The sequence below is a fragment of the Phocoena sinus genome, chromosome 4, assembly GCF_008692025.1.
Source record: "Phocoena sinus isolate mPhoSin1 chromosome 4, mPhoSin1.pri, whole genome shotgun sequence".
NCBI classification, from domain to species: domain Eukaryota; kingdom Metazoa; phylum Chordata; class Mammalia; order Artiodactyla; family Phocoenidae; genus Phocoena; species Phocoena sinus.
In genome coordinates, this window is record NC_045766.1 from 133081768 (window position 1) to 133106131 (window position 24364).

Sequence of the window (24364 nt, forward strand, 5' to 3'; positions counted from 1 at the left end):
GGAGCGTGAAAGCTCACTCTCCTTTGCTGTAGAGACGGGGGCCTGTTGGTGTTTGATAGAAGTGGGGAGAGGGGGGCAGTGGAGAATTGTGTTTGGCCTTGGCCTGGAGCAGATGCCCCCTTCCCCCTCCGTAGTGTCCTGCCCGCGGCCTCCTCTGTAGCATTCCAGATGCCGACCTGGAGCCCTGGGACTGCAGTGTGGTCCCTGATCCCGCAGTCGCTGTGCCCAGCCTTTCTCTATGCCGCTGGAAACGCCTGGCCCTGCCCCAGGCTTCCGGAGGGCAATGTGGAATCAAGGGTTGAGAACACCGACTTTCAGGGAGGACTGTGAAAAACTGAGTTGCCGTCCGGCTCCTGGATGAATTCTTTTTCTTTTTTTTTTATATTGAAGTATAGTTGATTTACGGTGCTGTGCCAGTCTCTGCTGTACAGCAAAGTGACTCAGTTATACACATGTAGACATTCTTTTTTTATATTCTTTTCCATTATGGTTTATCACAGGATATTGAATATAGTTCCCTGTGCTATACAGTAGGACCTTGTTTTTTACCCGTTCTAAATGTAATAGTTTGCACCTGCCAACCCCAAATCCCAGGCCATCCCCCTCCCTCCCCCCCAACCCCCGCCTTGGCAACCACCAGTCTGATCTCTACGTCCGTGAGTCTGTTTCTGTTTCGTAGGGAGGTTCATTTGTGCCATATTTTAGATTCTACATGTAAGTGATATCACATGGCATGTGTCTTTCTCTTTCTGACTCACTTCACTTAGTATGATAATCTCTAGGTGCATCCACGTTGCTGCAAATGGCATGATTCGTTCTTTCTTATGGCTGAGTAATATTCCGTTGCATATATGTACCCCATCTTCTTTATCCATTCCTCTGTCGGACATTTAGGTTGTTTCCATGTCTTGGCTATTGTGAATAGTGCTGCTATGAACATAGGGGTGCATGTCTCTTTTTGAATTATAGTTTTGTCTGGGTGTATTCTGGGTGAATTCTTAACCACCGCAGGCTCCTCTGCAAGAGGGGATAACAGTATTTGCCTCATCATGGGTCGTGCTCTTAGAATAGTGTCTTGCATTCCAGGCATCCTGAATAAAGGTGGCAGTGGCTGTCCAGAAGCTGGGGAGGGTGTTTGCAGAAGTTTCACCTCTGCTTTCATCTCACTTCACTCCTCCCCAGGTGACAAGCCACCTCAGCCAAGGCGTAAGCCCCGGGGAGCTATTGTCCTCATGGTGACACTCAAGGCGGTGCTGGGCATCCCCACTTTCCATCTCTTCCCAGTCGTTCTTTCCCACTCAAAACCTGGACATAATGAACCCCAGTTCGTAAAGGCTCTGAAAATCCTCATTAGAAAGGGTTACCTGAGTGGAAGGGGATGTTTCCTTGAGAAGCTTTTCAACAACATCAATGAAAAATAGATGAGCTCTCTTGAATTGCAAATGCTCTTAAGGTTTTAAGGCAAGAAATGTGAAAATCGGTCTCTTTTTCCCCCTCCCTTGTGGCGAGGTCCGGTTTCAGTTGCTTCTGTTTAACAGTAAACATCAAACATAATCTTTAGGGCCAGAAAAAAGCTTCCTCTTAGCAGCATCACCCTTCCCAGAAGCTTGAACCCAATTAATTTTAATTCAGTTTCGTTTCCACTGGCTTTTTTGTTTTTGCTTTTTAATATTTCAATAACTATTTATTAAGCTTTCTCTCTATGCCTGGCTTCATGCCCGAGGCTGTGGGGTGGGAGATATATAAAACAGTCAAATTCACTCCTAGCAGAGGGATTATAATTGAGTTAAATAAAGGCAAGACTGACAGCACAAGTGACTGAATCATGCCAATTTAAGTACACAAGTAAGAGCCCGCATGCCCAGAGCGGGTAAAGCGGTCAGAAGCTCACCTAGACTGGCTCAGGGCTCCGTGGGCTGGTCGTAAACCTCCTCGGCTTGACTGAACACACAAGCACTGAGGAAGCAGTTCTGTTGCCTTTGCAGAATTGCCTTTGCGAAACCACTACTGTGGGCAGGATCGTAGGGCTCTGCTATAAATAAGGCAGCAGGTTTCCGGGAGTCCTCATCCGCTTTGCCAGTTTGTTCAGCTTGTTCTAGAATAATGGACTGCCCAGGGGTGACCTTGCCCTTGTTGGAACACATCAAAACGGCATAAGGCAGGGAGCTGGGGACCACCGAAGGCTGCTGTGGCCCAGGCGGAGGGAGGGAGGTTCCCTGGAGCATCCTCTGGGCCTCAGCGCTTCCATTGTTCAACACGTAGCTGAGAGCCTAGCGTTTTGGAAACCTGGCGTTTCTTAACTCTACTTTGATAACTCTTCAGAGAGGGACTCCATTGTGTATTCTTGTGTGCGTCTGAGTACCTATGTTTGCTTCTGATTGGAAGGATAAAAAGCCCAAAGAACAAGAGAAAAGAGGGGATTTTCTTCATCGGCCATTTTCCAAGAAGTTGGACAAGAGCCTGCCATCGCACAAACAGCCCTCAGCCTCGCTCATCACGCAGATTCAGAGTACCAGGGCCCTGCTGAAGGACCGGAAGGCCGCCAAGCCTGGCTTCCCCGACAAAGGTGGGTCGGCTCGGGGGGCTCTCCAGGCCATTTGTGTTCAGCTGCGTGGCCGCTGTGTACCCCGTGCTGGTGGCTGTGTAGGCCCCTGGGACAGACACACCTCTCGTGCCCATGGGAAAGCAGGATTAATGCATGCAAGGCAACCTGAGACTAAGCAAGTCCAGACTGCCTGGTGTTGTCCACCGGTGTGGGCAGGATTTGAGAACGCAGAGATGGGGGGCACGGGATTGTGGGAGCAGAGATCAGGGTGTAAGGTATTACAGGAGTAGAGATCAGGATGAAGGAGCAGAGATCGGAGGAATGGTTTTGCAGGAGCAGATAGGGTGCGTGGCACTGCGGGAGCAGAGCTTGGGGTGCATGGTATCATGGAACCAGGAATGGGTGTTCAGTACTGGAGGGGCAGAGATCTCGGTGCGGGAGCCATGATGGGGGCGTGCTCTTGTGGGAGCCTTCACCAGAAAAGTGCACCCTGAGAGGCAGTGATGTGGGCTTTGGGGTGGAGGTAGGGTGCTCAAACCCAGCTCTATAGCTGGTTGCGGCCCAAGTTCCTTCCCCTCTGAGGATCTTATTTGGTTCCCTCACTTGAGAGGAAATCTACCCGTCAGAGCTATCGGGTGGCTCGAATGAGATACGTGTGTGGGCTCCTCCGCCTCATTCACCATCCAGCACGTGAGACAACTGATCGATACGGGTCTCCTTCCTCTGGGGCAAGCATCCAGCGATGCAGAAGGGAGGCTTAACACACTCTGAGAGCTGGGAGGCGGGCACAGGGAGCCGGGGTGCACCCTGAGGCCAACTGTGGGGTAGGGGAGAGGTTCTCCTTACAGAGGGCGGACGGGAGAGACTGTGGAGTCCAGTCTTCGATCTCTTTGTTTTAAATGTGAAGAGACTGAGATTCCAGGAGGGCCCTGGCTGTCTGAGATCAACCAGTGGTTCCCTGGGCAAGCAGGAAGTTATCAGAGAGATTCAAACAGCACCAAGCAGCGCGGTCCATTTGGCTCTGAGACCGGTTCTCACCCAGAGAAGAACAATTCCATTTAGTTCAGTTTCATTCTGCAGGTTTCAGGAAGGCAGGGACCCCACTGGAGGGACTGTGCTTGTCCCTCCTTGGGGGATCCTCCTTGCTGGCTTGGGAACAGGCAGCAAATCCTGTTAGGACCCTTGGCAGTGGCGTCCTATGGATTCCCCAAGGAAAGTCTAGGTCAGGGCTGCATATTTGGGGGTAACTTTGCAGCCCCAGAGGTGGAGTGCGTTCCTTGATACTTTTCTGGGCTAACTGTCCTCTGTTTCTTCGCATTTTCCTGGGATTTGAGCGCCTGTTGCTGACAAGCAACCCGGAGCCTATATAATTGCTAGCACTGACCACTCACTGTGTGGTAGGCACTGTTTCAACTCTTACCTCAACCCAGTGAAATCATTCTCGCCCCCATTTCTAGAGATGAGGAAATAGCCCAGAGAGTTGTCCAAAGTCAGAGAGCTGGTGAGTGACGGCACCCAGATTTCCAACCATGCAGCCTGGCTCTAGAACTTTCTCTCCTGACCAGTGTAGCCTACTGCCTCCCGGGCAGGATGGGATGAAGACGAACCGGCAGTCATGCTCGAGGGTTGGGGCTGGTGACTGTGCCCTTCTTGCGGGGACAGTGCAATGTCTGGCTCTATGCCCCGGGGCTGACTCTGAGCTGGGGATCAGTAGGGCCAGTGTGAGGGGCGTCCTCCCAGGATTTGCACCTCTGGGGAAGTGAAGGAAGCAGGACGGCACGGAGGGAGAAGCCGGGCTACAAGTTGGGAGCACGCAGCCATCTCGGAGGGACAGGGACCTCACATGCCAGCTGGAACACTGGAGACGTTAGCCATCGATGAAATTTTCCTTCTCTCTGCTGGTGAATCTCGGGCATCTGTGCTGGCCCGAGGAGGAGGTTTATTTCAGGAACTGTGCATTTATTTGTGTAGGGTGAAGAGGATTCCCAGTGCCCTGGGCTGTCCCCGAAATCACTGCCGGGGGCGGCAGCTGGCTCCTGCCTCTGAGCCCCGACGGGGCCTATAAAATATGATGGTAGGAAAAGGCAGCTAAGACAGGGCCTGTTCCACAGGAACTTGGCTTTACTTCCCTCGCCTCCAAACCCGTGGAGGTTTTCCCTTTCTTTTCTGGCAGAGTCTGCAAACCTGGATTCTAGTCTGTGCCAACTTGAAATGGAAACCGTGGGGGTCAGCTGGTTGCCTTAAATAAACAGAGGAAGAGTGTTTCACCCCTGTTCAGAATTAGGTGAGGCTCTGGTGAGACCAAAAAACACGAGGGAGCCTTAAAAAGGAAGGAGATTCTGACCCGTGCTATGCTGACACGGCGGAACCTTGAGGACATCGTGCTCAGTGAAACAAGCCGCTCACAAAAGGACAAATACTGTGGACTCCACTTATACAAGGGACGTAGAGTAGTCAGATTCATAGACCGGTTGCCCCTGGCAACCACTGTTAGATTTGCAAGGTGAAGAGTTCTGTTTCAGAGCAGTGTGGATGTACTGAACACTACTGAACTGTGCACTTAAGACTGGTTAAGTAACAAATAAACACTTTAAAATTCATGTTATGTAATTTTTACCATAATTTTTTAAAAAAAAGTCACGAGGGAAACCCTCCTTCCAGCTTCGATTATCTGAGGACCAAATCTGCAAGTCCTCAGAGAGCTGGTATCCGTGTGCTTCCCCAGTTTCGTGGTCGTTCTGTTGAGTCGTGGACCTTTTTATTCAAAGGCTCTTCGGCAGGGTCCAGAATTTTAAGCAACCGAAAGGAGAACAGATGTTAAGCTGGCGCCAGGAGGCAAATCAGAATCCAGGAGGCCTCCCATCACCAGCCTTCTGTCTCCTCCATTCTAGGAAGACCGTCTGATTCCCCATGGGGAGGATGGGATGCTGCGGCCATTCACTGCGTGCTTCCATCTGACCTCCCTGGATAACACGCTGTCTTAGTGAAGCTGGGGGTCGGAGCAGGCGGGAGCGGGCCGTCAGCACTGTTTGTGTGGCGTCTTCATGTTTCCTTTGCTTTCTTGGTGTGTAGATTCCTTCGGCTGCCGCAATATTTTTCGCAAAACCTCGGACTCCAATTGTGTGGCTTCCTCCTCCATGGAGTTCATCCCTGTGCCGCCCCCCAGGACACCCAGGATTGTCAAGAAACCAGAGGCCCCTCAGCAGGGGCCTGGGAGCGCTGGCCTCCCTGCCAAGGAAGACCCCCCGATGCTGGATATGGTGCGCTCCTTTGAGTCTGTGGATCGTGACGACCAGACGGAACTGCTGTCCCCGTCCCATCACTATAGGATTCTGAACTCCCCTGGAGGCCTGGCTCGAGGGAATCCCGGTGAGCGGACGCTCTCTCCCGTCCTGCTGCCTGGAAGCCCGTCACCTCTCCAAACTCCTTTGCACCCCACCCTGGTCTCCTTTGCCCACGAAGATAAGAACAGCCCCCCCAAAGAGGAGGGCATGTGTCCCCCAGCCCCGGGGTCCGGCAATGGCACCACACAGCCCCTGGGGAGCCCGAACTGTGTGAAAAGCCGAGGCAGGTTCCCCATGATGGGCATCGGACAGATGTTGAGGAAGCGACATCAGAGCCTGCAGCCCTCCGCAGACAGGCCCCTGGAGGCCAGCATGCCCCCGCTGCAGCCCCTGGCCCCCGTGAGCCTCTCCTTCGACGTGGCTGACGGTGTCAAAGGCCAGTGTTAACCTGGGCCAGCAGTGGGGTTCTTGGCATTTCTAAGGAAAGCAATGGAGCAGCTCCATACATCTGTCAGGGCATGAAGACTCAAAGGCCTCTCACAGAGCATCCTTCACGGTCTCACCTCCTCCTGACATGCGATGTCCCCACAGCTGAAACCCACAGACCCAAGAGCCCGTGCAGCCCAGTCCCGAGTAGGGCCCCCTGGAGATGCTGGGATCCCCCAGGAGGGTTGCCTGCCCGTGCATCCAGCTCCAATTATGCACGGCCTCCTTCCTCCCACCCACTCACGAACCCTCCACCCACCTCCCTCAACTGCACTGGGGGTGAGAAGCCAGCATCGGGCTCTGGGCCACTCAGATGACAGACCCTTCCGAGCTGTTTCTCCACTTCGTGCTCTGTGTGTGCCTCTCAATGGACTGTTCTCTTTTCAGCAGTCAGATGGCGGCGTCACAAACTGGTTCACCCAGGCACGGTTTCCCCTCTTTTCACAGAGGTGGATCCCTGCAGGGGTGGCAAGAGTTGGCGACCTGGAGCGCCCAGTCCCATGAACCCCTGGGGAGGACAGGCAGGAACCTCCGAAACCAGCACCGTCCCCTGTGAGCAAAAAGGGGCATCTGGTCAAAGACCAATCCGAACAGTGGGGACGCCAATGAAAGGAAAGGGCCGATGGGGACACTCATTTGCCAGGCGGGGTCATGACAGATTTCTTTTCTCTTTTGGTTGAAACTTGCTAATGGTTGAATTGTCTTCTCCAAAGCTGATTTTTCTTTATGTGATGTCATTAGACCGAAACAACATAATTTTTAAAAACCTGGATGGAGAGATGAGAATTGATTTCACCAAACTCCTGTTCTCACAGGAGGATAAGCGTGGAGGGCATCAAAGCTCACCCAGGTGATGTTTTGAGTGGCTGGTGGCCTACGCTGGCCTGCACGAGGGGCGAGATCGTAGCCGGCCATGTGTTCTTCCCATCAGATCGACAGAGCCCTGATCCTGCTGGAAAGCGTAACACATAGTTACGGGTGGTTATTTGGAAAGAGAGAAGAGAATTATGGTTGGATATGGATGTGCTCAGAAGGCACCATTAGCTCTGTGCGATGCGGTTTTCAAGCTGCCAAGGAAACAGGCGTGATTTAGAATTCAGCCAGTTTGCCGTGGGCTGTGAGAGGCTCGTCTGGAGGGCAGCATGTTCAAAATACAGTATCGTATCTTCTTTGAGGACAGCAGCATTCCTCACGCAGGCTTTGAGTCCATGTTCTGTTTTCACACCTTTTGCCAAGGATGGAACCAAAGATGCATCTCTGGGTCTGTGTCTGTGCCGTCCCTCTGTACGTGTTTTGTGGACCCCAGCGTCGTCTGACCGTGTGTAGCTTGGAGCCCACCGGGGGCTGTCTCCACTGGGGTCTGGGCCCTGGCACTTGGCGGGGACCACTTGGTGGTGAGCAGAACTGGCAAAAGAGGAAGAATCAGCACAGGTTGGATAGAGGTCAGTTCGGAGACAGGTTACACTGCAGCCTGGAGTCTTCAACTGTTGGCTGGTGCAGGTGCCGCCAGAAACCACTAATGTGGCCACCCCAGGGCTAGTCCTCCCAGCCCACTGATCCCGAACAAAGGCCACAGCCTTTGAGCATTTGCAAAGCCTGCCTTCCCTTCCACCGGCAGCCAGCCTGTGCCAGAGAGTAGTGGGGATGGTCCTTCATTTCTTCTCATTCAGCACTGGTGACCTTCTTCTGCCCCAAACGTCTCTGACTTAGCAAGGAGAGAGCAGATACCTGGCTGTCCCCAGAAGCCACTGCCGTGGCCAGTCTTGGCTGACCTTGACAAGACCTGGGGCTGCTGCTTCCCCCTTGATGGGATCACCCCAGCCCTAGGGCTAAGGAGTAAGTCAGGCTCCCCGCTATTGGTGGCACTCCTTTGGATGGCTGCAGACCGGGTTGCGGAACTTTCCGTTGAAAATAGAGCTTTTTAAGTCGAGAGAAGAAAAGCATCTGAAAAAGTCCCTCCCTCCATTTGACATGAAGTGTTTGGTCTTTGATCGCCGAAGAAGCCTTTTTGAAGATGGTTTCCAGCTGCAAGTGCCGGCTCTGCAGGCTTGCAGGCTACGTGCCTGTGAACTTGGTCTAGCTCTTTATGTCTCTCTCTTGTGTTTTACTTGCCTCGAGAACACGAGCATTTCTGTGTCGCTGTTAGCTTGCTGGGACGTGTTCCCCGATCCTCGTATGCTTCCAGAACAGCTGCGGGCTCTCCTACAACTGACCAAATGCATCGCCACTGGCAACTTGAACTGTGAACTCAGGTTTATTCCAAACCCAGTGAGAGGTGAGGGGGGGAGTGAGGAAGGGGGGAAACTGTATTTTGTGTGTGTGAGCACCTGACAAATCTATGGAATCGAGTGAGAGAAGAAATGTTAATTCTTTATTATTTTATTATATTTATATGGAGACCTTGAGTATCCCTTTGGTAAGTACAAAGCGTGTTGTCTCTTTGACCCATGACTGTCTCTCAGTAGTGGTCTGCACCTGTGAGCTGAATCAGCCTATAGTTACTGCCGGAAGTGACAGCTATCTTCGTGTGACACCCGGGAGGAAAAGTCGGCTTTCGTTGTACCATCTGGTCATAAGTAAGGACTGTATTTATGTCACCATTATTAAATATATGTACTTTTATAACGACTGTGAAATACACTTTTCCCTCACTATGGCTGCTTCATTTATTGGCTAATATATCTTAAAACTAAGAGCACGTTGCAAAATAGTGGTATCATCTTCTACGTGAAGTTCTTGGCCCAGGAACTGACAGGATACAAGAGGGGATCAAGGTGTGGGTATCTGAGGGCATTTTTGGCTTCGTTTCACTTGCCACAGGGTGTCTGCCGACATCTATCTGCCTGACGTCCGGCAAATGGCAGTTCGAGACGAATCAGCATTTTTCTGTTTTGGGGGCGGGGGTATCGGGATCTTCCTTGTAGACTCTGAAAACGGCACATGAAGAATGCCATCTGTGAACATTAACTCTAGCTTTTGTCCTTGTTTGAGGGTTGGGGGAAGAGGAGTGGTGAGTAGAATGGAAGGGGGGTCCAGACGGGGTGTTCGGATTGGCCCAGTTCTGACTTCTTTCATAACTGTTCACAAAACATTTTTCATATCTACAGACTTGCTTAAGCCCTGCGTCCCCCTTGCAGTGTGACTCCCCTGTACGGTGTAGCGTGGTAGAAAGTGAGAGGCCCACAGTTTCCACTATGCAAAGCTCGCTCTGAAGTTTGATGGGGTGGGTATGGGAGAGGCAAGAAGGTGTGTCTAGTTTCGATGAGGATGTTTTCTTTTAGGAATCAGAACAATTTAGAACAGAAGGGACCTGAGATCATGGGGTTCAACCCAAGCTTTTTTGAAGAAGAGAAAACTGGGGCCCCAAATGGTTTAAGGACTCTCCAGGGTCCCTGAGTGGGTCTGGGGGGCAGGGCACCTTCCTCAAAGAACACAGAGAAATCAGAGAGCATGGCCACCGTGGGCAGAGGGGAAAGTCAACAGCAGATCGGGCTGTCCTTACAGCGCGTATCTTTGGGGTTTCCACGTGGGCCAGTCTTTGCTGTTTTAAGTCGTTCTAAAAATTGTGCAGCTTCTTGAGATCCTGAGCATCACACGCTTTCCGTCTACCATCAACTCTTTTTTTTTTTTTAACTTTATTTTATACAGGAGTACATTTGATTAACCATGTCGTGTTTCAGGTGTACAGCAAAGTGATTCAGTGATACATATACATGTATCTATTGTTTTTCAAATTCTTTTCCCATTTAGGTTGTTACATAATATTGAGCAGAGTTCCCTGTGCTATGCAGGAGGTCCTCGTTGGTTATCTATTTTAAGTACAGCAGTGTGTACATGTCAATCCCAAACTCCCTAACTATCCCTCTCCCCTCCCTTTCCCCCCAGTAGCCATAAGTTCGTTCTCTAAATCTGAGTCTGTTTCAGTTTTGTAAATAAGTTCATTTGTGTCATTTTATTTTAGATTCCACATATAAGTGATATCATACCATATTTCTCTTTCCCTTCACTCAGTATGGCAACTCTTGAAGCCGGACAAAAACTCTTCCATTCTCAACAGATCTCCCAAGTAAGCAGCCACCCTGATAGCCTCGTTATCTATGTTAGCTGTTAAAAGGCTACTGGGTTTTACTAGATTAAGTCAATAAAAGACTTTCTATATAGCCATGTCATAACGTGAGACCAATACAGAAAGAATGTGAGACTGATATTTTTAGGGGGTCTGGAAGCCTCTCGATTATTGTATTTGTTTTCTTTGTAAGACCCTCTAAGTGTTACAGGCACAGTTAGAATAATGCAGAGCAGTACTGGGAGCTGGTTCAATTTAATGTCATCACTTTTCAATGAAAGGAGCATATTTCCTGAGTAGTAAAGGAGTGTACTATTTGTGGCAGGTTTTTTTTTTTTGGTCAAGGGTGCTTTTCAGACACCTGGTTCCAAAGACAAATGGAGTCTGTATTTGCACTTCGTTCTGTGGACCTGTTTTCAGGACACACAGTTATCTCTGAGAGCTGATGTCTGCGGCTCCAAGGGGCCTGGGGGTGGGAAAGAGTGGGGAGCATCTCATCCTTTGCAATTTCCTTCTACATGTATATCCATGTTTGAGCTGGTATGCGATTAAGGAGGTCTTTGGGGGCATGCGCTCTGGGAGTGTAGAGTAACTGCTGTACAGCAAACTCAGGGACTAACCAGTGACACATCACAGAGTGGACAATGCCAGGACGCTGCATTATTTAATAAATGGCTCCAATTTAAGGGCCTGAGTTAGTTATACAACATATTCCTTGTTCAGAAGATGGCCCATAGCTGTTTTTTTAATTATTTATTTACTTTATTTATTTATTTATTTTTGGCTGCATTGGGTCTCCGTTGCTGCGCGCGGGCTTTCTCTAGTTGTGGCGAGCGGGGACTACTCTTTGTTGCGGTGCGAGGGCTTCTCATTGCGGTGGCTTCTCCTGCTGCGGAGCATAGGATCTAGGTGCATGGGCCTCAGTAGTTGTGGCTCGCGGGCTCTAGAACGCAGGCTCAGTGGTTGGGGCACACGGGCTTAGTTGCTCCATGGCATGTGGGATCTTCCCGGACCAGGGATTGAACCCATGTCCCCTGCATTGGCTGCCGGATTCTTAACCACTGTGCCACCAGGGAAGTCCCGCCATAGCTATTTTGAAAGGAAAGTCTTTGGCTGATATTATATATAAACCCTCAGGAATAACAAAATTTATTTTTTCTAGGCCTTGTTACCACAGCCAGCTAACAAAAGGCAGAGTGCAAGCCTGCGTCAGGAATAAGGCTTCTTGTCCAAGGTTAGGTAGTGAATTCACGGCAGGTCTGAAATGAGCGTGCTTTCTGTGATCCTTCACCAGTGTACTCTTCTCTGACAACCAGTGTGTTAGATAGATCAGGCTTTGCTATGATAAATTCAACCCCAAATCTCTGTGATTTGTTCAATAAAGCTTTATTTCTTACTTACACAAACATTTATGCACTTTGGCTGACTCCAGAGTAGCTGTCCTCTATGTGGTGACTCGGATCCAGGCTGCTTCCAGCTTCCAGTTCTGTCCACTCAAGATGAAGCTTCTCTAGCTGCTACAGCCAAGAAGGGCGAGCTGGAGGGCTTCCACTGGCCCTTGAGAGCTTCATGAGAGCTGGAACTAGTCCTATGGCCCTGCCTGTGAGCAAGAGGCTGAGAAATGTGTGGGACCATATGGATATTTTGGGTGCAGTGAATCTTTCTGCCACAGGGGAAGTACAGATGCCTCTCCCTTAAAGGCTCCCTAAAATTGGATTGGCCTTTCCCATTGTTACACAATTATGGCACCTCTTCATGTGTAAGGACTATTTGTTCTAAATAAAGGGATAAGCATTGTTAATTATAGATACTTCCTTTAATTTAAGAAGAGTGTTATAAGCTGAATTGTATGCCCTCAAAAATTCATATATTGAAGGCCTAACCCCCCGTACCTCAGAATGTGGCTGTGTTTGGATATAGGGCCTTTAAAGAGGTGAGTTTTAAAAAGGCCACCATTAGTGTGGGCCCTAATTCAATCTGACTGGTGTCCTTATAAGAAGAGGAAATTTGGATACACAGAGGGGACACCAGACAGAGGAAAGACCATGTGAAAACACAATGAGAAGGCAGCGTCTGCCAGCCAAGGAGAGAGGCCTCGGGAGAAAGCCAACACGCCAACACCTGGATCTTGGACTACTGGCCTCCAGAACTGGGAGGAAATAGATGTCGGTTGTTTAAGCCGCACGGTCTGTGGTATTTTGTTATGGCAGCCCCAGCAGACTAACACGGTGGGGAGGCCAAATAGAAATATTTATATATTCTACAAATCCTACAGATTTTGTCCCATATGTTGAATCTCGTTTACCCTTTTCTTGCAACTAAATTACTCCCAGAAAGTTGTCCTTTTTTTTGGAGTGAAATTCCACCTTTTCCAAGTGTCCCCGATATGCTAGACCCATGAGCCAGTTGTTTTCAAGTATGTTTCTTCCTTCAATCCAGAGACCCACCGACTTTTCTGTAAAGGGCCAGATAGAAAATACTTTATGCTTAGCGGATTATCGTGCAGTCTGTGGTATATTCTTCTTTGTGTTTTGTTTTTGTTTTTCTACAACCCTTTAAAAATGTCTGGTGGGCAGACAAAAACAGGCCACAGAGACTTTGGCCCTCAGGCCTCCCGCTTTAATCCTCACAAGAAGCCTGTGGAGTGGTCAGATTGTCTCTATTTTACAAGTAAGTTGAGGTAGCTTTGCCCAGTTCACACAACCAGCACTAATGCAGTCACAGACCACAGATGTTCAAAATGTCCCACCACCTGAAAAGAAGAAAAAGAGAGCTCCTTCGTTATTGCTTTTGGTAGACTTCCAGCGGTGGTTCCAGCCACAGGCGCGGCGACACTCCAGGAGAACGTCCTGGTCACCGGTCTGCCGCTGCCACTATTGGTCCCCATTCTCGGATTCATCCTGCTTCATCCACACAGAAGAGCACAGCCCTGGTGCTCAAATCACATTCCATTCAAGCCGTTTCCCGTTCTCTTTGTGAATGGCCTCTCCAAAATGGGCTCTTGCTTGCTCATAAAAAGAGAGAGCTTAGTCAACATTTGCGGGGAAAAGTCTAAATCTAGAGCAGATGTGTAGCTGCATGATGTCTTGTAGATGAATCATGACCATTACTCAAACCTGAATGACATGGTGTGGCCACTGCCTGGACCAGCGTCCCCTCCACTGAAAGATGAATCGTGCCATCTGAGTCAGAGAGCCCCAGAGAGCCCATTCAGAGCCCTTCCCACCATGGCCACTTCAATTACATGAGCCATTCTCACTTTCAGAGCCTTTGGGTCCAAGTCACAGAATCACAAGGACCTTGGGGTCACCTAGTTCCTGGGCTTAGTCCCCCCCAGGAGTTTGGGGCATTCCACAAAGAGCGACAGGAAACATGGGTTCTCAAGATAAGCACGAAGCAGCTTCTTGGAGCAGAGCTTTTATAACTCACTGCTAATTAAAACAATTTTTTTGTTTTTTTACTTAAAACTAACATATGTCATGTATTCAGATGCAAAATTAGTGTGACTATTGTGATTGCACCCCTGATTGTCCTCTCTGCTTTGGATATTTCAGGGGATAATTTTAAGAGGCAGAGTCAGGGTCAACCTCCCTCATTTACAGATGATGCATTTGAGGCCAGAATGGAGAAATAAGGCATGAGGAACTCACACTTGTCATTGGCGACATCTGCCTCCATGGTCAATGTTCTCTTCCCACCACCCTGCGTGAAGAGCCCAGAATTAAAGGAGGGGCTGGGGATGCTTAGGAGTGTCACGATGTCTGGGGTCTACTCATTCCGTCTTGCAAATTTTAGGCCACAGAGAGGGTGGATAATAGAAAGAAGGAAATTGATTTGTGAGGAGTATTTGAAGGAAGAGGGTATGTGTAACTGCTCTCTCCACCTTCCCAAGCATGGTTTGTCTTGCCCTTCTCTGGGTACTCATGGTCCTCCACGAGTACATCCAACACAGGGATGGATGGGTGGGTGCATAGTAGGTGGATGGGTGGGTGGAAGGGTGAGTGGCTGATGGATGGATGGGTGGGTGGTGGATGGATGGGTCGGTGGATGGGTGAGTGGCTGATGGAGGGATGGGTGGGTGGTGGATGGATGGGTGGATAGATGGGTGAGTGGCTGATGGATGGATAGGTAGGTGGTGGATGGATTGGTGGGTGGATGGGTGAGTAGATGACGGATGGATGGGTGGGTGGTGGATGGATGGGTGGGTGGATGGGTGAGTGGCTGATGGATGGATGGGTGGGTGGTGGATGGATGGGTGGGTGGATGGGTGGGTGGTGGATGGATGGGTGGGTGGATGGGTGAGTAGATGATGGATGGATGGGTGGGTGGATGGGTGAGTGGCTTATGGATGGATGGGTGGGTGGATGGGTGAGTGGCTGATGGATGGATGGGTGGGTGGTGGATGGATGCGTCACCATCTTCTGCTGTTACCAGGGCCAGAGGCCTGGCAAGTCTGGACCTGACACAGGGCCTTGGGAACCACGGGGGAGTCAACTCTGTGAAGTCTCGAGATGTTCAGATTTGAGTATGTTAGGAAGTGATGCTTTGGGTGGAAACTTTGGGATGCTCAGAGGCAGGGAGGAGAGGAAACCACATCTGACCATGTGGAGTGATTGGCAGGTCCACCCCAAGGAAGGCAGACACTGGGACCAAGTTGATAATCTGGTCACCTCCTGACATAGACTTTCACAGAGAGACAACCCTGGAGGGGAGGGGGGATGCTGAATTGTGGGAATGCTATGTCCAGGGGTTTATGAAGTCTCGATTCTCCACAAAATCCATGGATCAGCATACTGTTTGTCCTAAAACTCTATCTTCGCATCAGAATATTCTCTGGAGTTTCAGGCATGTTTATCAAGCCCCAGAGAAGGACCACATTCAACTCAGTGTATCCCAAACAAGTTATCTCATTCTTCAGAACAAATGCTCCTGGTCTCCCTCTTGTAGGGAAGGGCACCACAGATGCCTCCTTGCCCAAGCCCCAACCTGAGCATCATCCTGGACCACATTCTCCCCTCACCTCCCACCTCTAGTCCATTCACAAATCCTGTTAGTTCCACCCTCCAAAGACGAAGGGCTACCAAGGGCTAGTATGATCTCCACATGGAGGTATGAAATCCACTCTCCTCTCATGCCACTTAGCATGGGGCAGTGGAAGACACATCAAATCCAGAACCATCTGCAAAATAAGAATTTGGGGTAATAAGTTAAATGAGGATAAAATAGTTAATATATGCAAGACACTTAGAAGTGTCTGATACAAAGCAAGTGCTATAGGTGTGTAAGCTATCTTGTGGCAGTTTGCTGTGCTGTTGTACAGAGTACTAGAGTCGAGGGCCCTGCGTCCTCAGCCTTGATCTGCATTAAAGAGCTATGGACAAGTTGTCCCACTCTCTAGGGAGAGATTCCTCACAGACATAAAACAAAAACAGTTGAATTCAGCCCCTTGAGAAAGTGAACACGTGTTCTAGCATTGCTGCCAGTTTTCAGAATGCTTTTGAGGAATTCTGTTTTAGTATTTCTCTTGGAATTCAAAATATTCTTTTTTTTAATTGACTTTTTATTTTGGAAAAATGTTAGATTTACAGAAAAATTACAAAGATAGTACAGAGAGTTCCCCTTACCTGGATATTCCTTACCCAGTTTCCCCCATTGTTAACATCTTACTTTATTAGAGTATATTTGTCACAACTAAGAAACTGACATTGGTGCATTACTATTAACTAATCTCCAGACTTTATTTGGGTCTCATCAGTTTTCCCATTAATAGGACAATTTCTGTCCCAGGATCCAATCCAGGACACCACATTGCATTTAACTGTCATGACTCCCCAGCCTCCTCTGGCCTGTGGCAGTTTCTCAATCTTTTGTTGTTTTTCATGACCTTGTGGGTCTCAAGGAATACTGGCCAGGTGTCCTGTAGAATGTCTCCTAATCTGGGTTTTTCTATTTGTTTCCTCACTATTAGACTAGAGTATGGGTCTTTGTAAGGAATTCCATGGAGAAGAAGTACCCTTCTCAACCCATTGTATCAGGGCGTACCTGGGAGCCACATGGCAACATGATATGAATCTCAATCATTTGGTAAAGGTAGAGTTGTCAGGTTTCTCCGTTGTCAAGTTCCTGTTTTTCCCTTTTTCTAGTTTTTGGAAGCCAGTGACTAAGTGAGAAGAGGGGAAATCAAGCTCTACCTCTGGGAAGAGGGAGTATTACATACATTATTTGAAATTCTTCTTTAAGAAAGATATGTCTCTTTTTGCCCATTTGTTTATTCAGTCACTTATTAATATCAGTATGGACTCGTGGTTTATAAGTTTATACTTTAGGTTATAATCCAATAGACATTATTTATTTTGTTGCCCAAATTGCTCCAGTTTGGGGCATTGAGAACCCTTTCAGGTTGGTTTCTGCATCCCTTTGACATGCTTCCTCCCTTCTGTTTTTTTTAACACTTCCTTACTTTCTGGCATTCTAAGATGCTCCAGGCTCATCTTGTATTCCCTGCCTCTGTCCTAGAAGCAGCCATTTTCCCAAGGAGCCCTGGTTCATTATGTTCTTTTGAGTGCCATCAACAGTGCCAAGTCCAATTCCTTTGTGAGTGGATTTTAAAAATATTTTAATAACTAAACATCATTTGGAATCTTATCTGGTGACATAGATTGGTAATCAAGTGAGTTAAATAATCTCATTCATCAAAAACTATGTGACAGAAAGTAAGTGGTGAACCAAAGCAATGGCATGGTTGAGAAGCAAATCACAGCCAGTCTTTTTTTTTTTTTTTAAAGTATTTAACATTTCTCAATGACTTCTGTGTTTATGCATTAGAAAAATCTGATCAAGTCTTGGCTTTTGTGGGATGAATTAAGCATGAACAATGTCACTGATGCAAAAGAAACAAATGAACACTTCCTTCCCTTTGGCTTTTGAAAGGGGTGTTTTTCTTAAGTCTTAGGGATGTTGAAGTTTTCCACCATAAATGTTGAAACTTAGCTTCTGGATCATAATAGAAACACCACGTTCCATGATTAGTTACTATTTTTCTCAAAAACCTGTGCTTGTTCATTTCTTCAAACCCCCCTTGAAAAATCAGAGCAAATGCCAAGGCTTTTTAGCTTTAAGTTCATGAATTAAAATTCTTGGCAAGTTTTCACAGAAATCTCTCTAGTGTTCAAGTCCTCTTCCATCTGACTGTAACACTTCAGCCATCATGCTCACAATTAATTGTCCAGTGTGCCGTTCTTTCAGCATTTCCACTGCTCTTTTGAGTGAGAAGGCAACTCCCCATTCTCCATCGCTGAACCAGCTCCTTCCTTTCTTAAGCCTTCCATGACAATCAAGAACTCTCTTCTTTGCCATATGTTCTTGGCTTTTTCTCCCAATGCTTTCTTTTGAAAAAAAAGTCAGATGTCTAGCTTACCCATTGTTTTATTTTATACAAAATTGGAGACTCTTTGCTTTTAAAACTGCCATCATTTTTACTCAGACATGAAGCAACATGCACATCCTCTTCAACCCCCTGGCGCAGAGCTGTCTGCTTGGTGTGGGAAATCCTGCAGCCGTCAGGCAAAGGCGGGTTATAGCAAGTCCCTTTTAAGATCAGTCTTTGACTTCCACAAGTCTCACGGGCCACCCCTTTGGATACACAGAAATCCACTGCAGTGGATGGACTGATATTCCTGGTACAAAGAGTCAAAAATGTTTGTCTTGTCTACGATGATGAATTTTACATGTCAACTTGTCTGGCCATGGAGTGCCCAGATTCAACATAATTTTGAGTGTGTCTGTGAGGCTGTTTCCAGAAGAGAGTCGCATGTGAATGGGTGGACTCAGTAAAGCAGATGATCCTCCGCAAGGTGGGTGGGCATCATCCAATCCATTGAGGGCCTGAATAGAACAGGAAACAGAGGAAAGAGAGATTCTCCCCTTTTATTCCTGCCTCACTGCTGGAGCTGGGACATCTCATCTCATCTCTGGCCTTTGAACTGGGGTTTATACTAGATGCTCCCCTGGTTCTCATGTCTTTGGACTTGGACTAAATTACATCACCAGCTTTCCTGGGTCTCCAGCTTGCAGAGGGCAGACTGTGGGATTTCTCAGTCCCCAATTTCTCATGATAAATCTCTCTCTCTCTCTTTCTCTCCCCGTGTGTGTGTGTGTGTGTATGTGTGTCTCTCCATGTGTGTGTGTGTCTCTCTCTCCCCATATATATGTGTGTGTGTGTGTACACCTCTATAGGTATATATGTTCTATTGGTTCTCTTTCTCTGGAGAACCCCGACTAATACACTCTCCTTAGAAGGACCACATGTCATCTGGCTAGGAACCACCGCCAGAAGTTCCCCACCAAGCTGTCTTCTGTAGAGCCTGATACACCACTGTGAGCCCCTCCAGTACTGCCCTACCTTGACCCAACACAATTCCAACTTGGATCTGTTCCCTCTCTTCCCCTTCTCATCCCAACACATCCAAACTTTTTGAAGATATTCTCACATTTGCTGCTTCCGTTTCTTCACGCTGTTCCATCCACCAGGCACCACTGCCTTCTGGTCTTCTCCCACTGTGTCATTGAAATTGGTCTCCAGCATCATTAGGAACTTCCTCATTGCCAAATATAATGAGAATTTTTCATTTATTTCACTGGACTGTCTCTGTTATGGACTGAATTATATCCCCCTGCCAAATTCATTCATTGATGCCCTAACCCCAATGTGACTATATTTGGAGATAGGACCTTTAAGGTGGTAATTAAGGGTAAATGGGGTCATAAGGGTGGACCCTAATAGGATAGAACTGGGGGAACTTATAAGAAGAGGAAGATACATCAGGGATGCACAAACACAGAGGGAAGAGCATGTAAGGACACAGTGAGAAGACTGCCATCTATACAAGCCATGGAGAGAGGCCTCAGGAGAAACCAACCTTGATCTTGGACTTCCAGCGGTATTTTGTTATGGCAGCCCTAGCTGACTCATACACTTTTTTTCCTAGAAACTCTCTACCCTCCCAGTTCCGTGATTCTCCTCTCATCTCTTTGACTCTTCCTTCTTTGTCTCTCTCTGGATTTCCTCTCCCCTCACCGCTTTCTAAATGCTGGTGTCCCCACCTCCCATCCCCAACCACCTCACTCACTGTCATTGTTTCAGCTCCTCCCTCCAAGCCAAAGTTGTTAACATCTATATCTCCCTGAACTTCAGACATGAGCGTTCAGTCTCTGGTTGGAAATCTCAGCAATCTCATAGGCACCTCAAAGTCAACATGTGCAAAGCCAGACTTACAAGTGTCCCCTCTGAATCTGTTCTCTTTCCTCCATTCTGTTTTCTTCTGCCCTGAGGCCCCCAGGCCAGAATCCTAGCTCTCATGCTTGATTCCTCTCCTTCAGCTCCCACGTTCAACCAACCTCAGGATCTTGCTTCTTCCACCCCTTCATTGAAGCCACTTCCCTTCAATAGCCTTTACACCAGTCTTTATCATCTTGGGTCAAGCCTATTGCAACAACCATCTAACTGGTCTCCTGAAATCCACCCTTCATCCACTTGGTCACTGATCTTCCTAATATTAAACTCTGACCATGTCACTGCCCTACTTACAGACCTTCATTGGCTCCCTAATAGCCACAGGCTACAACCCCCACTGCTTAGCAAGAACACAGGGCTCTGTGCAACCTGGTCCCTGCTTATCTTCCAAGCTCAACTCTCACCATTCCTTGTCTGTAACTGTGCTTTAGCCATGCTCAGCTGCTCGTATTTCCACACACATATCTGCTGTCTTCTCTGCTGGGCCCCTCTCTCCCACTTTTCCTGCCCATTTTGTAAGACTACGTCCAATGTTCTCTTATCAAAGAGACATCATTGTCCCCACTCCTACCATCCTGGAGTGGGTCATCACATGCCTGTATTAGTTTCCTATTGCTGCTATAACAAACCAATCACCACAAACTTAATGGCTTAAATAATACAAATGCATTCTCTTACACCTCTAGAGGTCAGAAGTCTGAAATGGGTCTTACGGGGCTAAAATCAAGGTGTTGTCAGGACTGGTTTCCTCTGGAGTTGCTGTTTTCCTGCCTTTTCAGCTTCTAGCAGCTGCCTGGATTCCTTGGTTTGTGGCCACTTCAAAGTTATATCACTCTTATCTCTGCTTCCTTCATCATACCTCTTTTTTCTGACTCTGACCCTCTTCCATTTTGTAAGGACCTCTGTGATTAGATAGGGCCCTAGATAATCCAGGGCACTGCCCACCTCCCCCACATGGTAACATCTTTATGTCCTTAAGTTAAGCACATCTACAAAGTTATTTTTGCCATAAAAAGTCATACTTATAGGTTTTGGGGATTAGGATGTGGATATTTGGTGGGGGGCATTATTCAGTCAACCACAATGCCCCTCTCTGATTCTCCCATAACTATTGATGCATATCCTGATCACTTCCCTTATTACGTTAGTTTGTAGTTGTCTATTTCTGCATCCATCTTGCCCGTTTTACCCCCAACTGCTCTTCAGCCTTCGGAATCATATCTTTCTCATCTTGTATTCCCAGTAACAGCTGTGCCTGGAGCATAGTGGGTGCTTAGCAAACATTTGTTGAATAATGAAATGAATACAGATCTCATCCTGGTTTTAAGATCTGACCTTTGGCTGGACTTGATGTATTCTGAGATTGCCCAAGAATTTAGTAGTTCAGAGAGTAAAGAGCATGGCAAGTTGTTTGCCCCCCTTGTACCTAGAGTCCTTCTGCGCACCAAGCCAGGAGAAACAACATGCACCAGTTTCAAGGAGCTGGAGGTCAGTAGTGCACAGGCAGAGCAGCCCTGCAGAATTTGGATGGGGAAGACTCCCTGAGGGTCCTTTCTCCACACACAGGGGAGGTTTGAGGTTTGGAGATATTAGTATTGCCAGTTTTTCATGCTGCCAAACCACACAGAGTTGAAGCTCGTGATCCCGTTTGGACCCACCAACCACCCTCCCCAATGTAGTGTGTGAGCTGTGAATTCCCTTGATTCTGGGCCAAGCCACAAGCTGTGGGTTTGGGGCCACCATCCAATCCTCCCATGGTGGGAACCTGGCGCCCTGATCTGTGGCTGTGGCCATGCACCAACTGACCTGGGAAATGCAAGGCTGTGTAACAGCTGTTTAGCAAGGTTACCACAGGGCCACATGTCATGCCTTTAGCCTCCCAGTGTGGCTGGCATCTTGGATCCCAAAGGTCATCAGGTCCTGTGGTCCTTGCTCTGGACTGTGGCAAGGTCGAATTGGGGGAGGGGTCTTCCAGTTGCGTATTAGTGTTATGAGTCAGTTTTTTGGTGAGCAATTCACCAGACTGGAAAATAACAAGGTAAAAGGGCTGGAGGGACACAGAAGACAAATTTGTGTCTTTGAGGTACACAGGGGAAAACAGCCATTTCAGATTTGGGCCTGGGAAGGAGAGTTTAACAACAGCTGATCCAAAGGCAGAGCCTACCCTTCGGTGGCCTGATATGGGCTTGTCAGGCAAGTACCTGGCTTGGAAGATGAAACGAAGGGTAGTGTGTTAGTTTCCAAGGGCTCCCGTGACAAAGTACTACAGGCTGGGAGGCTTAAACAACAGAACAATATTGTATTACAATTCTGGAGGCTACAAGTCTGAGATAATGGTGTCGGCAGGTTTAGTTTCTTTTGAGGGCTCTGAGGGAGAATCTGCTCCAGGCCTCTCTCCTAGCTTCTGGTGGTCTCGGGCTCTCCTTGACTTGTAGGTGACTGTCTTCTCCCTGCATCTTCACATCATCTTCCCTCTGTTCATGTCTGTCTCTGTATCCAAATTTCCCCTTTTTCTAAGGACACCAGTCATTTTGGATTAGGGCCCATCCTAATGACCTCACCTTAACTTATTTGTCTCTATAGAGACCCTATCTCCAAATAAGGTCACATTTTGAGGTACTGGGGATTAGGACTCCAACTTATCTTTTTTGGGGGGGATACAATTTAACCTATAACAGCCAGTCAGCTAGGAAATGAGAATTTTTGCTCAAAATGACGTTTCTTCTTGAGAAGAACTTTCTCTGCAGTTTGTGGGGTGGGTTACTATGGGAGAAGGGGTTAGAAAAGGACGGGGAGTCTGATGAAAGACACCAGAGCCCCCAGGTTGTGATTGAACTTCGTAGAAAAGCTTCCTGATCATCAATGACAAGACCACTAGTCTGTTTGTGACAATAACATTCTTTCCTGTTCAGAATAGAGCATCCCATCTTTAGCCTGGGTGGGGACTGATGCCTTTGTTGTCTTTTCAGCAATTGCTCTTCTGGTTTTCATCTCACCATTCATTATAGGGATGGTTATTATATTTCCTTCAATAAAAATTTATTTGTGTTTATAAATATAGATTTATAAATCTATAAATATATGTCTATGAATAACTTTTTGTGAGTCTTTGGGGATCTAAAAATGAGACTTTGTTTTGGCCCTTGAATATCAAGAGAGCTCATGTTTCTATATTTGACTAGAAAATAGCAGGGGGTTTTTTAAAAGTGAGGGATTTTTTCCCCCTAATTGTAATAATACTGTTGCATTTTAGCAAATTTAGAAGGTTAGGAAAAAAGGAAAAACCGTTTACCCCAAATCCCATGCCTAAAAACATTTATAATTCTTTCCCATGCATTTATAAATACAGTTTTACCCTTTATAGGGTTTGCTCATCTTACTATTATTTTTTAACTTTTTATTTAGAAATAATTTTAGGCTCATACAAGTTGCAAAACTAGTATGGAGAGTTCCCATGTACCCTCCCCCAGTGATTATTTTATTTTATTTTAATTTTTGGCTGCACCACGCAGCTTGCAGGATCTTAGTTCCCCAAACAAGGATTGACCCGGGGCCATGGCAGTGAAGGTGCTGAGTCCTCACCACTGGACCACCAGGGAATTCCCTTATTTTTTTAAATTGTGGTAAAATATACAAAGCATAAATTTTAAGTGTCCCATTCAGTGTCAATAAGTACATTCACATTGTTGCACAACCGTTACTACCATCCGTCTCTAGAATTTTTTCATCTTGCAAAACTAAAACACCTGACCCATTAAACAAGAATGCCCCATCATCCTTCCCCCAAGCCCCTGACCACCTCCATTCTACTTTCTGTCTCTGAATTTGACTATGCTAGGCACCTCATATAAGTGGAAGCATACAGTATTTGTCCTTTTAAGACTGGCTCATTTCACTTAGCATAAAGGCTTCAAGGTGCATCCATGTTGTAGCATGTCTCAGAATTTCCTTCCTTTCTGAGGCTGAATAATAGTCCATTGTACGACTATACAATGTATACTATGTATAATACATTTTCTTTATCTATTCATTCATTGATGGATACTTGAGTTGCTTTCACCTCTTGGCTATTGTGAATGATGCTGCCATTAACATCGGTGTACAAGTATCTCTTCAAGATCCGGCTGTCACTTTTTTGGGGTCTATACCCAGAAGTGGAATTGCTGGATCACGTGGTAATTCTATGTTTAGTTCTTTGAGGAACTGCCATGGTGTTTGCCATAGTGGCTGCACCATTTTTACATTCCCACCATTGAAGCACAAGTGTTCTAATTTCTCCACATCCTTGAAAACACTTGCTATATTCTTTCTTTTTGATAATAACCATCCTACTGGCTGTGCCTAGTGATAATATCTTCTATAACCATAGGGCGATTGTCAACATATATGAGTTTTTAAACCTTATTTTTCTTTTTAATTGCACATGCAATCTTTGTGGCCACCAGCTTTATTTACTTAACAAAATACAGATACATAACAAAAGCACTTGGCCCTGTCACTAAAACCTCTCCATAAATACCATTTTATTTGGCAGCCTCCTACTCCACTGCGGGGCTATGGCTTCCCTGCCATGAGTGGACTTGTAAAGAGAAGGGAGGGTAGTGCTTACTCTTTCCAGGCTTCGAGGCCAGCAGGTCACTGGGTCTCCTGTGTCCTGGGTGACTCCCTGAACCTGATGACCTGGAGTGGGG

The 24364-nt window shown here is 47.3% G+C and overlaps 1 protein-coding gene across 1 annotated transcript in view; it reads left to right on the top strand.

Moving 5' to 3' along the window:
• HUNK (hormonally up-regulated Neu-associated kinase) overlaps positions 1 to 8969 on the top strand; it is a 108519-nt gene extending 99550 nt beyond the window's left edge. The window contains exons 10-11 of the mRNA XM_032631234.1: positions 2386 to 2566; positions 5618 to 8969. Coding sequence (XP_032487125.1) covers positions 2386 to 2566; positions 5618 to 6276 — 840 coding nt within the window. The 3' untranslated portion in view covers positions 6277 to 8969. The remainder of the gene's footprint in view (positions 1 to 2385; positions 2567 to 5617) is intronic.
• Positions 8970 to 24364: the final 15395 nt, after the last annotated feature.